This window comes from Phalacrocorax carbo, chromosome 3 (assembly GCF_963921805.1).
Source record: "Phalacrocorax carbo chromosome 3, bPhaCar2.1, whole genome shotgun sequence".
In the NCBI taxonomy this organism is placed as follows: domain Eukaryota; kingdom Metazoa; phylum Chordata; class Aves; order Suliformes; family Phalacrocoracidae; genus Phalacrocorax; species Phalacrocorax carbo.
The window spans coordinates 44,937,448-44,954,775 of record NC_087515.1 but is presented as its reverse complement, the minus strand read 5'-3'; the positions used below and the strand labels follow the sequence as shown (position 1 = coordinate 44,954,775).

Here is a 17,328-nt window from a genome sequence, read left to right as displayed (position 1 = left end):
TCTTAAACAAAAATAAAAAACTCAGTGGTTACCGTGTCCTTCCATTTCAACTTCATCTAAAAGTGGTTCTTACCATTAACAAAGGTCTTTAAACCATCACCTGAATTTGCTCTTTCCTTGGCACCACTGCTATGCCAACGAATCCCAGAGGCTGTAAGAGTCAGCAGGACTGTCAGCTGCCTCGAGTTGACCTACAGAACTTATTCCATTTTCTGGATTACCCCATTAATGCAACAAAACATTCCTCTACCCGTGACACAAAAAACTCAGTGACAACAGAATTCCCAAGACCCTGATTTTCTGAAAAAGCTTTCAAGAAAAAGTTTTCTGAAGTAATTTCTCACATTCCCCACTAAAGAGTGAAGAAATCTTCATGAATAACTGTGTACCCACAAAAAAGCTAATATGCATATTTAACTTCAAAAAAACACTCTAATTATTCATGTACATGGTGGCATTTTATTCACCAAGCACCACAAAACATAAGTTACCATTGCTGTACAGGACAAGTGCCTAGCATAAAGTGGTATGAAGTAAAGGCATACAAATTCCAGAGCTTTGGAAAATGAGTCCATTATGCGCACGTTGTCAGGAAGGACACTATTTCAAAGTATGTAACAGAACAGATGAGATATGTCTTCCTTTGGTATATTTGAAGATAAGAAGTGGCAAAGACAATGTATTACAGTATATATGTACTATCCAGCCCTGTATGGCAGGATTATTCTTCATTTCCAAAGTTGACAGGTCCTCATTTCCTTAATAAAGGCAGTTAAAACAAAGAAAGCTTTTACATCTACAGAACTACTTTGAAAACAAGAGGTTTTTTTCCCTTCCTACCATCCCCTCCAACATTAAAGAGGGCCACTTGTCAATAACAGCAGTGGAAGTAAAATGAGCAGTGTTATGATACTTGATCTCTGAGGTCCACTTGTGCAGCCTGGCAAGTTATATGCCAAAACCCAGAGGTGTTGACAACATAGTCCTTCTGGAACTGCACCTGCCCAAGACAGCTTGCTTGCCACAGTTCAGAGCAGCAGGCACCAGGCTTAGTCCCTGCATTCCACATTGCTGCGCTCTCAAAAAAATCCAAAAAGTATCAGAAATATCGACCAAATTCCATGCCAAAACACATGCCAACTTCTTTTCTCATGGCTAGTCATGTCCATATAAGGAGACCTGCACAAATCATAGTTTTTTGTTTTAGTCAACGAAGAGCAAGATAAAGACAAAAACTATACACAGCTGCTTTCAACTTCCAATTGTTTTACACACCTTTGCTGCTTTAAAAAAAAAAAAAGAGAGACAAAGCCCTTGTCAGCTGCCATTCAGAATTCCCCAACATCACTCTTCAGAAGCTCTTCATTGTTCAGAATATGAATTCACTCTTCAGAACTCTTCATTGTTACACATCCCTCTGTTCTTAAGACTTCCAGCCTTCCCAAAATTTACCCTAACATCAATTTATTCCAAGTCTTACTGGGTTTCTTCAGCAAATTGGGTGGGAGTTTCCATCTGCCTGAGGGTAGGAAGGCTCTGCAGAGGGACCTGGACCAGCTGGATCAATGGGCCAAGGCCAGTTCTCTGAGGTTCAACAAGGCCAAGGGCTGGGTCCTGCACCTGGGTCACAACAACCCTATGCAGCCCTACAGGCTTGGGGAAGAGTGGCTAGAAAGCTGCACAGTGAAGGAGGACCTGGGGGTGCTGGTTGACAGCTGCTTGAACATGAGCCAGCAGCGTGCCCAGGTGGCCAAGAAGACCAGCAGCATCCTGGCTTGTATCAGGAATAGTGTGACCAGCAGGACTAGGGAGGTGATTGTGCCCCTATACTCAGCACTGGTGAGGCCACACCTCAAACACTGTGAGCAGTTTTGGGCCCCTCACTACAAGAAGGGCATTGAGGTGCTGGAGCATGTTGAGAGAAGGGCAACAAAGCTGGTGAATGGTCTGGAGAGCAGGTCTTTTGGGGAGTCGCTGAGGGAACTGGGATTGTTTAGCCTGGAGAAGAGGAGGCTGAGGGAAGACCTCATCGCTCTCTACAACTACCTGAAAGGAGGTTGTAGCAAGGTGGGTGTCGGCCTTTTCTCCCAAGTTATTAGCAATAGAACGACAGGAAATGGCTTCAAGCTGCATCAGGGGAGGTTTAGGTTGTATATTAGGAAAAATTCATTTACTGAGAGAGTGGTCAGGCATTGGAACAGGCTGCCCAGAGGTGGTGGAGTCACAATCCCTGGGGGTGTTCGAAGAATACGTAGGCGTGGCACTTCAGGCCATGGTTTAGGAGGCACGGTGGTGCTGGGTTGATGATCCTAGAGGTCTTTTCCACCCTTAATAGTTCTATGATACCAAAGGGTAGAGGAAGAAGAGCGGGGAAGAAACACTTTCCTCCACAAACTAAGGTATGCTCTCCAAACCTGTCAATAAAGAGCACACAGAGCATGGCAGTCAGGTTGGTTCCTTCCCAACATGAACCTTTTGTGTCATTTCCGTTTCAGCAGTTCCACACAGAGACTTTTCAATAATCTTCTGTTAAGCTTCCCTATAACAAAAGTGTGACTAACTGCTATCTCCTAACACCCTCCAGCTAGTCATTTGCATTTAAAAATAGGTACCATAAAGCTTTTGTATTGTTCAAGCAATTTTTCCTAAGAGTCAGTACAAAAATCTATGCAGCACTGAACACCCTTAATTTCCAGTTGAGCGTCTACAGGGACTATTACCAGCCCAGACGCTCCCCCCTTTTCCTACAGCTTCTTACTGCAGCAGCTGATTGATTGCACCTGCTTCACTTTATTTGTTCTTGGTTCCTTTCTTGATTTCTCCTCATCACTCTTTCTGAACAGCCACTCCACACTTCACTAATCAATCTGTCATTTTTTTCACTGTATACAGTGTTGGAAGTAAATGGTAAAGAACTTTTTCCACATTCCCCATCAGTTGCTGTTTTGGCTTGTCAAGCACACAGTTGGTTATTCCCTGCTCCTCCCTCACCCCACCCCACGCCACAACCCTTCAGACTTCTTCAGCTTATCACTGCAAGAAGTAGCCTTTCACTTGAAAAAAGTATCAGAACTTGGGCATGGCATTGTCAAGTCATCACCAGTTTCATCATACCTGGAGCTTCACTTGCTCTCTCCACAGTTTCATTTAGATTGTACCAGTTGCTCTCCATATGTCCCAGTATACAGAGCCAAAGTTCTCATCAGCAAGATTACTTAAATTCTAGTTTTTCAGTATTTCAGCTCAGAAAGACCGTTCTTGCACACCCTTGATACCTTCAGAGTGGGGTCAACATTTAAGGGAAATAAAGTTTGAAACAGATGCAGCAGCAATCACATTAATATACATCTCTCTTTTAATTGCACTGGTCCATTGAAATGTGGAAGCATTTCAGCTGTCTAATCTCCTAGAAGTTCACTATTCCACATGGCTTATTTACAATAAATGCATCAAAGAAAACAAGTGACCATGGATATTTTCTCTTGAATGTACAGTATAACAAAAGCTTCAAGAAGCAGAGAAGTGTTTCAGCACAACTTTTGCCTTCCAGCGTTTTTTGCAGTGCACTGGGTACTAACAGGAAGAAAGCAAGAGCAGCTACAAGAAAATAAATTCACCACTGCCATGATTCAATACCCACATGTTAGACACTGACATTTTGTTTATGTGAAGTGTAACAGCAATCACAATGTAAATCCACACCTTGTCACCTTCAGCAGCCCAAGTAATACAAGATCTGTGAAATTTTTGCGTGTTACTATCTGAGTTGTTAGAATAAAAACATAGTTCAAGCTAGAACGGATGAAGAGTCTCTCAGCTAAACCACATGATACACTGCATATCCCCACGTACAGCAGGCCTCCAAAATGAACTTTGGAAAAGTGAGGTAATCTTTTTTATTTTTATGCAGCCTTTGCTTTCGTTTCCTAGACGGACAGGCTTCTTGATCTTGTAGGGTGTAACAGACCTACCCTAATGGGAGAGGGAGGTCTGTGGGTACTGTTGTAATGCAACTACTCAGTGTTGAAGAGCTCAGTAGCCGCTGACATATTTTTACTGCAAAAGTCATTAAAGATGCTTTTAGGAGTAGATAATAGCATTAGTTGTTTATGACAATGGCATCTGTGAATCTGTCAGCTCCTCCAGATTGTACTAAAAAAGTGTTACAGCTTTCCCATTTCCTTAAAAAAAGGCTGATGAGTTCCAGGCCTCATCTCACCTGGAGTATTACCATAAAGACCCATGTTCACCTGCAGCCACAAGATTATTCTACACACCTGTTCACACAGGCCAGCATTTTCCCTGAACAATAACAAAAGTGTAGGAAAACTAGTCCTATATCTGCAGAAACAGGCAACACTGGAGCTAGATCCCCCTCCAAAAAACATAAGCTTCAGCCACGTAAGATAAGACATAGAAAGAAAAAAGGAGAAGGAAACAAGCTCAGGAAAAGTCCCCCTTCTTCCCCACACTGTGTGGACGAAAGAAAACTAGATGAAGAACGAGGCACTGCTACAGAATTACATACAGAATTCTTTGTCAGTGAATCAGATTCTCACTTTTCGTCAGCCTTCACTGCAAGAACTTCGACAACTCTACCAGTGACTACTGCACACACTACGAGAGGGGATTTAATCCAGGCCAGGCTGTTGTTCCTTATCCCAAGAAAGCAGGCAGGACCATGAGTAAGAAATGCTGTTTTCAGGAGAGGCTTTGAATTCAATCTTCTCCCATTTCTGGACTTCCAGAAAACAACTTGTGCAATTCCCCTCTGGCTTTTCAGCCACCTACAAGAACAACACTCTTGTGCCCAGATTCCCCATACCATTATGAACTTTTCAGAGATTAAGTTCATTAGGCACGGCTCGCTGCTGTAGTATCTGGAAAGCAAGACTCATGCAGAGTAACTGTTTTACACACTTAAGGGTTTTGGTGTTACTATGACTGCCTGGGATACTTGCAGAATCAGTGGACACCGGTGAGACTTCATGAAATTTTGTCTGGGTTTCACCCCGCAACACCAAAGTGCTCTCGTCCCCATGTCAGGTTGACACTGTTAGGAACAACATGGGTTCTAAGTCTTGGCCCTCCTAAAACTAACTTCAGGCTCAGAAAACAGAATAGTCTGTATTTGAAAAGACTCCCGTTTTACTTCCCATCACTTTCGCTCTTACTTTTTAAGTCTTCCATCCACGTTGGAATAGTTGTCAATGCAACATAATCCCTTAAGTATTCTTTGCGTCTTTCTTCCAAGGTCATCTTCAGCAGACGCTCTGTTTAGGGGAAAGAGAAATAAAAAGAGTTTTGCAAGCTTGCATATATTCTTACACATTGACCGAGTAGTGACCAATTCAGTGTTCTTGATGCAATTAAATCCCATTTGAGAGAGCTAATCACGAGTGACAAGTAATAGGAGCTCAACATGGTGCATCTAAACGACCGCATGTGCCTATTTCTGGATACCCCAGCTCAGCAGAAAGAAACGCCTCTTAGCTGTCCAGACTTCCCACATCGCTACTGTGCCTCTTCTTCTTGCCACTTTAACTCAAAGATCAGAAAACTAACAGCAAGTTTATTTAGTAGAGAATCATTATTTATGGAAAGTTTTCTGGTATTCAAGTCTGCTCTTTAGGTTCTGCATTTCTAAACCAGAACTTTAAAAAAAGGCATTAGGAAGATCAAAATTGAAACATTTTTTACTGAAACAAGCTTACCAATGCCAGCAAGTAAAGGCAGGAGCATGGCACAAAACTAACAGAAGGCTACCACATTACATAAGAAATCAGAGCTAAAGCAAACATTATGTCACCTTCTAGATGTCTGGGGCCATAGAACCACATTTTTGTTTGGTTGGGGTCTTTTGTTCTGCAAAAAATGTAACTTTCAATACGAGAAAACTGCTACCATTTGCTTTAGACTCACCCACTGGCATTTAACCCCATTTTGGGCCCAAAATCAGTAGCTGTAGAAGATACTAGAGTATCTGTTAGCTACCCAAGAGTAAGTGATACAAGTATGTAAGTTTGACAAGCTTTGGCTGACTATACTCCAAAGTGCTAGGAAAGCCCACTGCCATCCACCGACTCAACACGTTTCTAAAAAGCAGACCAGGTTCAGCACGAACTGCATCTGCAGGATTTGAAGTGCTGCAGAACAGAACCTGGGTTTAAAGTGAGTGGCACGGGTTAAGCCTTAGATAACACTTGGTTACCACACTAAAATGCACATGGATGGTTGTTTTCTCCTGAGAAAGTCACCATGTCTTTTTTCAGACATTTAGTGAAAAGTAACGTCTCAAAGATTGTACAATTGTGACGGCTACTGCCAACTTAACTCTTCTTCAGACCTTGCTATAAATGGATTAAGTACTAAGATAAGAAAAAAACATCCCAATGACCCAAGACCGCAAACAAACCCAGCACTTCAGCAAGACCCCATACATGACACTTGCAGCCACGTCCTCTTCTCCCCCCCACCTCATCAGTGCTTAGTATCCGTTCAGCACAAGATGCAGAGCTTTTCCCCTTCTAAAAACATGGGGGTGGAGGCAGAACTGTACAGCATATCAGGACGCCCACACGCTAATCAAGTTTCTGGGTCTGTTTTGACCAGTGGCATTGTACCACTATTACCGCACACATAGTTTTCTCTTGACACATTGATCAGTAACAAATGCTCTCTGATGATTCAAGCATTTTCAGGGGCGTAGGGGAGGGCTAGACCCATATTATTTGCCTTTGGCATAGAGGACTAGATGGACATGAAAATAATATTTTCATCTTAAGTTGAAAGAGCAGTGAGCAAGTTGAACATGGAAACTGCTTCTCAGATCAAACCTAAAAAAAAAAAAAAATCACTTTCGCTGGGTTTTGGGGTTTTTTTGCAAAATAAAGTTTACTAATCATGCAGGTTGCAATCAGCACAGTCCAATAACCAAAAGCAGGTTTTGAGCACAGACTCCCTTATAAAAATAAACTTATTTTGATATTTTTGACAGTATTACCTATTGCTTCAGCTGATGAAAACATTTATCTCCCATTATTCAGGCTTGGTATCTTATCTGAATATTTCCAAATGCAAAAGCAAAGCTCACGTGGTTAGGATCGCCATTATGCACAACAGATATGCACTTAACTCCACCACTTGATCTTCAAGCATACAAAACACCAAGTATTTAATGTGCACATTAGAAGTACTACAGAAAGGCAAACATGAGAGTGCACGTTTCTGTGTGGGTCAGGTTTGAGGGACTGACAAGCAGAGGAACTTCGACTGCCTTTTGCTGAAGAGGTTGCAGAGCCAGTTCTGTGCCTTCAAAACACAAACTCCTCTCTATAAGAAGGTTTTAGAAAACTTTGCTCTTGCGAGTCAGTAGTGAGAATTTAAACCAAGTCTTAGCTATACACAAACCTCCTGGAAGATGGTTCCAACAGCCTTAGCTGCAAGAAGAGTTTTCTGCGTGTAGCCTTACGAATTGCCTTTGAAAGTTTGCAGGTAGACCAGTCCTGTGTGCAACACACTGAAATCAGCTTCAGTCCCACTCCTACTCTGTTTCAGCTGTCCTCAAGCAAGATCCACCCTGGGAGAATGTGGACCAACCCTTAATTACCAAGAAAGTAATTAAGAAAAGCAAGGGCATTGTCAGTGGGTTTGAACTCAGTAGTTAGCAATGACTGCTTTTTCTTTTTAAAGTTCTTCAGAGTATAAAAGGCTGAGAACGACTGCACTCAGAGCTTCAGAAGCCAGAGCACAGCCAGCTTCAGAGGGGGGCGGGAGCACCTGGGAAAGGCAAATGCAGACCTAACAAAAGATTTGGTTTCAAAAGCACCATCTGGGTAGGAAGGAAAGAAGCTGGGCTTCCATAGTTTTTCCTTCTATTAAAGAGGGTCCTTGGCAAGAACAGTCACACAGGGCTACAAGCTGAAGAGCAATGCCTCCTCACTCAAAACACCGGGGCCAACATGGTGCTGGAAAGCAGTTAGTGGAGCAGAAGACTGGCAAATGCTGTTCGTTCTCACTAGGCAAACAGATGTTTGCGTTCAGTAACAACACTGTACTGATGGAGACCGCTATCCTCACAGCTAAGGCAACAGAAGCGTGCCTGCATCTCAGGTTTACAGCTTACCCTCCAAGCCCCTCGACTCGACCCTCCTTACCAAGGTTTTGAATCCACACAGCAGGCTATGAATTCGCACAGACAACAGCAGAGCTGGAAGAGACAAGTGGGAGTAACGGGAACACTCACCAGAGCCTACAAGAAACACTTCCCCATCTGCCCCCAGCACAAAACCAGCATTTTTTGAAGGTAACAACATACAGCATTAAGGACTTGCACAGGGAAAGTCAGTTATAGTTGACCACACATAAGCAATGCCTGAGAAGATTTAACTGTATCTTCTCTGTTGAAAACTGTGAGAAACTATGAACTAGGGTATTGTTTATTAAGACTTATGTTGAGTTCAAGGTAAAGGTCATGCGAAGAATACCTCCCAAGCATGCTTATACAAGATAACCACCAGATGTCCAGACTAACCGACAGAGATAAGGAACTGAAGCATGCGAAGAATACCTCCCACTATTTCTTTGAACATGGAAGTAAAGATGTATAAAAAGAGACTGTTTGAACTGCTCAGTACGGCAGTTGGCGGAGCACAGACTCCCCTGCCATCCAGCGCTGTATTTGCTCATATTCTACTTGCTATAATTAATAAAATTCTAATTGGATTATGATCCATTGTGGTCTCAATTTATGACAATCTTGGTGCCGTGACTCGGATAAGGAACGGTGAGCTTCTGTCCTCCGGGGAGGCACCCCGCGGCAATCCGCGGCCCCGCGACCGACAGCTTACCTCAACCTTACCGACGAACCTAAAATCTAGAATAATGAGCAAAGGAGACACCGGTAAAATCCCATAAAATTCTGTGCACGGGAGTCCGGACGAAGACGCAGGGCACGTATGTATATTGCGAATTTTTTCGCGGGTTTGCCGTTCGGGCGGGATTGGGTTTCCTGGAATATAACGAGTGAGAGGTTCACTATATTGAACCAAGCGAGTGTGGACTCTTAAGTACTGCGTTTCCCATCTCCCGCGAGGGACTGGGCCAGGAACAAGGGGAGCGAGTGAGTGTATGTTTGTGGATATTCCAGAAGATGGGGGCGAAGGGCAGCAAGCCTTCGACTCCCATGGGAAGGGTACCCACTGTACCTAAGAATACCCCTCTAGCATATATCCTAGACAATTGGAGATATTTCTCTGGAACCCTAGGGAGAGATAAGCAGAAAATGATAGAATATTGTACTAAGATATGGAGAGGGAAGAAGATTTCTAAAAATGTCTTTTGACCAGTCTATGAGTCAGAAGAAGATTGGGTTAGACAGCAATTAAACCTCTGGGTTAATAATAAAATGGCCACTCAAAAGACCTAATTGGGATAATCAGGATCCGGTGCATAGAACTCATATGCAGGACCTGAGAACTATAGTAATTCAAGGGATTAGAGAAGCAGTATCCTGTGGCCAGAATATCAATAAAGCATTTAATGAAATGCAAAAGAAAGATGAGAGCCCTACTGAGTGGCTAGAACGACTGAGGAAAGCCCTTCAGCTGTACTCTGGGGTAAATCCAGACAACCCTTTAGGGCAAGCGCTCCTCAAAACTCAGTTTGTAGCAAAATCATGGGAAGATATCAGAAAGAAGATTGAAAAGTTAGAAGACTGGCAGAATAGAGGGTTGGATGAATTATTGAGGGAAGCTCAGAAAGTCTACGTAAGGCGGGAAGAAGAGAGCAGCAAGTGACAAGTAAAAATGATGGTAGCAGCAGTCAGAGAGGATCGCAAAAGGCAGACTGGTGAACACAGATCTGCTGGAACGAAACAAGGGAACGTGGTAGTAAAGAAGGAACAGAGATGTTGTTTTTACTGTGGAAAGAAGGGACATATAAAGAAGAATTGCAGAGAAAGGATCAGGGATGAGGAAATATTGAAAACGGAATAGGAGAGTCAGGGGCTCTATATCTTAGGGGACCGGAGTCATCATGAGCCCTTGATAAAATTAAAAATAGGTCCCCATAAACAAGAGTTCACCTTTTTAGTAGACACTGGGGCTGAGAAATCGACTATTAGGCAAATACCTGAGGGATGTAAAGTTTCCCCTGAAAAAGTACAAGTAATTGGGGCAAAAGGAGAACCCTTTAAAGTAAGCAAAATCAAAAATGTAGTATTTGAAACTGAAAATAAATTTGGAATGGGTGAACTCTTGCTCGTCCCTGAAGCAGAATTTAATCTGTTAGGACGGGATTTAATTGTTGAATTGCAATTAGAAATTAAAGTAAAAAATCAAGAGCTAACGGTGTCTGCTTATCCTTTGACCGTGGATGATCAAAAACAAATTAACCCCGATGTCTGGTACTCTCCGGACACAATAAGTAAACTGGAAATCCCACCGATTAAAATTCAAATTTCCGAACCCCACATACCTGTGAGGGTAAAGCAATATCCCATATCCTTAGAAGGACGGAGAGAATTAAAACCAGAAATTGATCGATTGTTAGCACAAAGAATCTTAGAGCCTTGTATGTCACCCTTTAACACTCCCATTTTGCCTGTAAGAAAGCCAAATGGGAAATATCAGCTTATACACGATTTAAGGGAAATAAACAAAAGAACTGATACACCCAGAATTAATTCGGCGAGTTCTGGGGGCATTGAAAATGCCAAATAAAATAGCAGTTATACATATAAAAGGACACCAGCGAAGTACAAGTTATCAAGTTAGGGGAAATAATGCAGCTGATACAGAAGCAAAACGAGTGGCAGGCAATTGTAGTACAATTTTGACTATGTAACGAGTACCTATTAGCAAAAATCTGAGTTTTGAGTCTGCAGAAAAAGAAAACTAGAACAAATGGGAGCTAAGGAACAAGATGATAAGTACATATTGCCAGATGGGAGAGAAGTCTTGCCAAAGGGCATAGCACTCGAAATATTTTCAAAAATACACAGTAAAACACACTGGGGAACCCAGGCGTTAGTTGATCATTTCAATCAACAGTTTGCCTGTATAAGCGTATATAACATAGCAAAGACAGTCACGGCAGCCTGCGAGACCTGTCAAAAGGTTAATCAAAACAACATGAGACAAAAACCTCTTGGAGGACGTTCCCCAGCATGCAGACCTTTCTCACACATACAAGTGGATTTTACTGAACTACCCAGGGTAGGGCGTTACAAATATTTATTAATAATGGTAGATCATTTAACACATTATGTTGAGGCTTTTCCTACCTCTAAAGCAACTGCTAACCAAGTTACTAAGGTATTACTTGAACATATTATACCTCGATATGGAGTACCTGATATAATCAACTCGGACAGAGGAACACACTTTGTGTCAAAAATTGTTAAGAGATCTAACAGGAAGTTTGGGTATTAAGTGGGAATACCATACGCCATGGCATCCACAAAGTTCGGGAAAAGTTGAAAGGATGAATGGAGAAATTAAAACTATTTTGACTAGATTAATGATAGAAACCAAATTATCATGGGTTAAGTGCCTACCCATGGCACTATTAATTCTCAGAACCAGGCCCCGAGCAGATGTAAGAATATCAGCGTTTGAACTGGTGTATGGAATGCCCTACAGAATCGAAAGTCCACAAACAAATGTTTTAATTCGAGATCATGTGATTAATGAATATGTTTCACAATTAGCAGAACATCGTAACAAGCTTTAGGAACATGGACTGATTGTGCAACGACCCCCGTTGGACTTAAAAAAAATCACAATTTTAAACCTGGGGACTGGATATTAGTTAAAATGTGGAAAGAAAAAAAAACAAAACCTAAAACCCAATTGGGAGGGACCTTATCTTGTTTTGCTTACAACAGAAACAGCTGTCCGAACTGCTGAGCGTGGATAGACTCATGTCAGTCGCATTAAAGGCCCAGTGACGAGTCCCCACTGGAAAGTAATCAATACTCCAAATGACACCAAGATAACTCTGAAAAGATAACGTAATGATAGGAACCTTAGTTGATTATTTTGCCGCATTACCTTTTGGTATAAAGTGTATATTGCTGTTTATATTTGCTGTAATTATTTCTCTTTTTATCTATTATATATGGAAGCATACAAAGTGTGTTGAAGGAAATTGCTAAACTTATGCAGTCACACAATATTGAATATAGAAGAAAAGCTAATAAGCACTCTAGACATACGAATTAGATACAATAATTTGAACTGTGATTGTTATCCATTTGCTTGTTGCAAGTGTAAGGTATGCCAAGGTAAATGGTGGACACACTGTGAATATGGATACCCTCCGATAAGAGTTTGCACACAGTGTTGGAAAATCCAAAGAACTCTCACTGAGTGGAAATTAAAACAATTAGAGTCGGAACAAGAAATTATTCGAGGATCCCATGAATGGTGAGAAATTTTTGCCAAAAGAATAAACCCTCAGTATTATTGTTACCATTCCAACGAACCAGTCCCCTTTGTAGTTGAAATTTTGGCTACAAAGTGCAGAAGGGAAGTACTAGCTGTGTCTTGCTTTGTCCCATTAGTCAAAGCTGCAAAGTGGGAAGCCTATATAAACAGGCAGAAAACCCGAAACAGCTGTTCTCCTGAAGATTTCCCTTGCTGCCGAGAAGATGGTACACCCCGTGGCTCGAAGCAACCGAGTCGACGGGCGAGGCAGAGGAGGAACAAACTGTGGAGAAAAGAACCAGAACAATGGGACGCAAAAGCAGCTATGGTCGAACTTCCCCAAGACTGGTAAAAGTATACCTAAATTGGCAAAATTGACAGACACCCTTTTTCCTGGTATACCGTTAGTTTTATTATTGATAATAGCCCAAGCAAATGGAAAAGGAAACCCTCATCAACCCATGAACTGGACAGTAACAAACATACAATATCCAAATAAGCCAATCCAAGCACAAATTATGGAGGGGGGAACAGTTAGTTTCAATCTAAGTTTGCGTTACTTAATCGATGGAGAAACGGATAGGAATTGCAAGCCAATTTATATATGCCCAGCATCGAACCCTGGTAAATCATACTGTAATTCTCCAGGCCTTTATTATTGTGCATACTGGGGATGCGAAACATGGGCCTCTGAGTGGTCTGCATCTGGAAATCAAAATCTAGAAATTAAATGGTCACCACAAATATGTCAAAAGAGAAATTGGAGCTACGCAGATAGTTACTATAATGGTACATGTAATCATAAAGATATTGGATGTACAGGCATCAATATAACCATAAAAGATCCTAGTCAGGACTTCTGGCTTGTAGGACAATTTTGGGGAATTAGATATTACGAACAAGGTGTAGATAGAGGGGGAATTCTTCAAATTATGAAGAAACCGATGCCCCACGATCCTTTGCCAATAGGACCAAATCTGGTCCTGAATCCGCCCACTTCCTCTGAAGAAAGGATGGCCCCCGTAATTGTCATAACCCCTTCCTCAGGCTCTCCTTCGAAAACAACTAATGACGCTGTGACTGAATTCTCTTTATCCAGAGATCTAGAGTTGTCAGAATCCAAGGACCCCTTATGGAATCTAATGCAAGCCTCTTATCGTGCCCTCAATGAAAGCAAACCAAATTTAACGGAAGAATGCTGGTTATGTTATAATATTAGACCACCATATTTTGAGGCAGTTGGAAAACCAGGTATGATTCGATGGTCTAATGGTTCAAACCCACGAGAATGTCCATGGGATGACCAGAGGAATCATACGCAAGGAATTACTATTCAATTAGTAACAGGTCAGGGAAAATGTATAGGCACAGTGCCCAAAAAGTATCAGCCTTTGTGCAGCCGAACAGTCACTAACACCAATATAAAGAAACACAAAAATAAAAAGGACAAATGGGCTATCCCGACACCAGGAGCTAAATGGGTTTGTTCAGACATCGGAATAACGCCTTGCCTATCCTTAAATGTGTTTAATGAATCTCAGTTTTGCATACAGGTGATTATTGTTCCTCGTCTAATCTATCACACCTCTGAGGAGGTGCTACGCCACTTTGAAGGAAACTTGAATAGACAAAAACGAGAGCCAATTATGGCGGTAACCCTAGCTACACTGCTAATAGCGGGTAGAGTTGGAGCAGGTACAGGCATAGCCTCCCTGGTGAAAGGTCAGGAATTACAAAGTTTGCAGATGGCTGTGGATGAGGATTTAGCAAAAATAGAGCAATCTATCCAAAATTTAGCCACTTCAGTAAAGTCTTTATCAGAAGTAGTGCTGCAAAATAGGAGAGGATTAGACCTATTGTTCTTAAAGGAAGGAGGGTTATGCGTAGCTCTCAATGAAGAATGTTGTTCTTTTGCTGACCATACAGGAGTAGTCAGCATGTCTGAACACCATGTCTGAACTCCAGAAAAGGTTAGATCAACGTAAAAAAGATCGTGAAGCGAGCAAGTCATGGTATGAAAACTGGTTTAATGCTTCACCTTGGCTAACCACTTTGTTGTCTGCTTTAGCAGGACCGCTTATTATATTGATTTTAGGACTTATATTTGGACCTTGCATATTACGCTGTATTTTACATTTTATTAAAGAACGATTTGACATAGCTAAATTGCTTATTTTGACTACGAGGTCTGAGGCAAAATATAAGAGTGTATCTATTAATGAAGATGACGATTGTTGTGAATGCGTTATGCCACATAAGAACTATGATTGTAATTGTGAGATATTACCTTGTGAGTGTTATGATAAATGTTGGAATTGTGGAAGAAGATTTGCCTGCAGTGCCGAAAATGAAAGTAGTGTCTAATAAACAATAATAGGATAAAAAGAAAAAGGGGGGATTGTGAGAAACTATGAACTAGGGTATTGTTTATTAAGACTTATGTTGAGTTCAAGGTAAAGGTCATGCGAAGAATACCTCCCAAGCATGCTTATACAAGATAACCACCAGATGTCCAGACTAACCGACAGAGATAAGGAACTGAAGCATGCGAAGAATACCTCCCACTATTTCTTTGAACATGGAAGTAAAGATGTATAAAAAGAGACTGTTTGAACTGCTCAGTACGGCAGTTGGCAGAGCGCAGACTCCCCTGCCGTCCAGCGCTGTATTTGCTCATATTCTACTTGCTATAATTAATAAAATTCTAATTGGATTATGATCCATTGTGGTCTCAATTTATGACAAAAACAGAAGCTTAGATGTCTGGTAGAAATTTGTTGCCTCACCTTAACTACAGAAACATCCTTTGGAAAGAAAAAACATGCAACAAAACTCACTTCCTTGGAGAAGAGTTTAAGAGGAGCAGCTAATCTAGATCAATTTATTTGTGTTTTAACAATTTCTCCTTAGAAATATGCGCTTGATTTTTGCCACCTGTGAAAAGGATGAAACCTTCCCTTCAAACTAGGCTTCTGCCTTTTTAGCTTGAAACACACACGCAGTCATGGGGGGGGGTGTGGTGGGGTGTGAAAGACAAGAAAGAAAACTTAAAATAAAACACACCAGGGGGTCATTCATTTTCTTCCTCTCCTCCCTGTATATTTCTAGAATATTTCTAAACACACCAGGCAAGAAGCCTTTCCTCCTAGCCGATGTAAATACTACCACTGCGTGTATTTCTCTTAATTTTTACATTGCTCTCCACATGATGAATATGAAGCATCAAAATGGCAAGATCTGCATAAAATGATTGTCCCATGGTTTTCACGCTCTAGAGTTTGACACAGGGGTGTTACAAATCTAGACTACACAGGGTGCAGAAAACTTTAAAAAAAAAAAAAAGACGAAAAATTGGAGGGAGGGGAACTCTGAGAGCCCCCATACCCCCAAAACATTTCACCCCGCCTGATCAACCCTAGAAACTAAACTCGGTGCATCACACCACCGATACCAATAAACCTTCATTTTCCTGGGAAACACACGCATTAAAATAAGCACAGGCACGTTTCGACGGCATGTGCTTAACTTTTCGGCCTTAAACACTTCCACAGGGTGACTTGGGGGCGGGAAGCCCTCGGGAGAGGGGCTGTTCCCTCACCCTCCTCTCAGCCCCAGGGCCCCTCTCCTCACAGGGAAAGCTAGTCAGCGATAACTGAGATGGGGAGGGAACACAGGAAAACTGCGCACACCCGGTGTGCCGCCCCCCCCCCCCCCCTTTCGGCAGCCCTCAGGGCTGAGAAAGACTGGGTGGGGGGAACCCCGGGTGTGCGAGATTTGGGGGTGTTTCAGGTGGGAGACCCAGGCGGCAACGGCAGAGAGCGCGGAGCACCCCCTTCCCCCACCCCGTCACCTCAGCCCCTGGGGCCGGGAAGCGGCGGCGGTTCTGAGGGGACGGAACCACCCCCCGCGCCCTCCCTCACGGAAGACCCTGAGGTACATGCGGGAGAAGCGGGCCCGGGCCCGGGAAGGGCGGTAATACCTTTCTCCTCCCGCCAGAGCTTTTTCCGCTTGTTGCCGGGGTTCATGGCGGTGTGGCTGGTGGCGGCTTTGAGCTGCAGGTTCCCCAGGCTCACGAGGGCGTGGGCGAGACGCCGCGCCAGAGCCGACCGCGAACCGACGCCGTGCGCCACCGTCTGCTGCCACCGTTACCCTCCGGCTCCGCGCCTGCTGCCCGGCTCCGCACAGCGCTCGTCAGCTGGGTCACGCCTCGTTCGAACCCGACACCCCCGCAGGGCCAGACGCCACTCAGCAGCCCCCTCCTCCGCCCGCCGCCGGCGGACCGGGCCGGGAGGACGCACGGCCCGGGAGGAGACTGAGCGCGGCGGCGCGGCGGACAGGGGTGTGGGGATTGAGGGGACAAGGGGGGCCGCCGGGGCGGACAGGTGTGGCGGGTGCTTGGGTAACACAGTGCCCGCGCTGCGCGGTGGCGGCGCTTCGCCACGTGTCCCCGCGGGGGGGGGGGGGGGGGGCGGAACTGGCGCCCCGCCCCGTCCCGTCCCGTCCCGTCCCGTCCCGTCCCGTCCCGCCGCCGTCCGCCCCGCCTCCTCGGCGGGGGCGGGGGCATGAGCACCCTCTGCTTCCGGGTTGCCGGTCGGTACCGAGGGTGCCGCCGATTGGCCGGGAGGGCGGGAGCCTGTTGCTAAGCGACGGCGGCGGGGCCGCGGCCGGCAGGACGGACGCAAAGAACCCGCCCTGATCCTCTCCCGGGTTTCTCCTGTCGCCGCGGCGGAACGAGCAACGCAACCGTGGACGGCGGGGAAACGGCTGCCGCGGTCGGTTCGCAAATAGGCGCCGTGTCGGTATCTGCCGGGCTGGCGCTGCGGGGAGCCGGGGTCTCTGCCCCTGCCTGATCAGTTATTAGCGCCGCTGGCCCCTGCACACCCGCAGCCCGAGCGAGGGC

The 17,328-nt window shown here is 44.0% G+C and overlaps 1 protein-coding gene across 1 annotated transcript in view; it reads right to left on the bottom strand.

The window, feature by feature from the left end:
• LOC135312846 (ADP-ribose glycohydrolase MACROD2-like) overlaps nt 1-16,652 on the bottom strand; it is a 33,131-nt gene extending 16,479 nt beyond the window's left edge. The window contains exons 1-2 of the mRNA XM_064448613.1: nt 16,408-16,652; nt 5,175-5,273 (exon numbers count right to left, since the gene is read on the bottom strand). Coding sequence (XP_064304683.1) covers nt 5,175-5,273; nt 16,408-16,453 — 145 coding nt within the window. The 5' untranslated portion in view covers nt 16,454-16,652. The remainder of the gene's footprint in view (nt 1-5,174; nt 5,274-16,407) is intronic.
• Nucleotides 16,653-17,328: the final 676 nt, after the last annotated feature.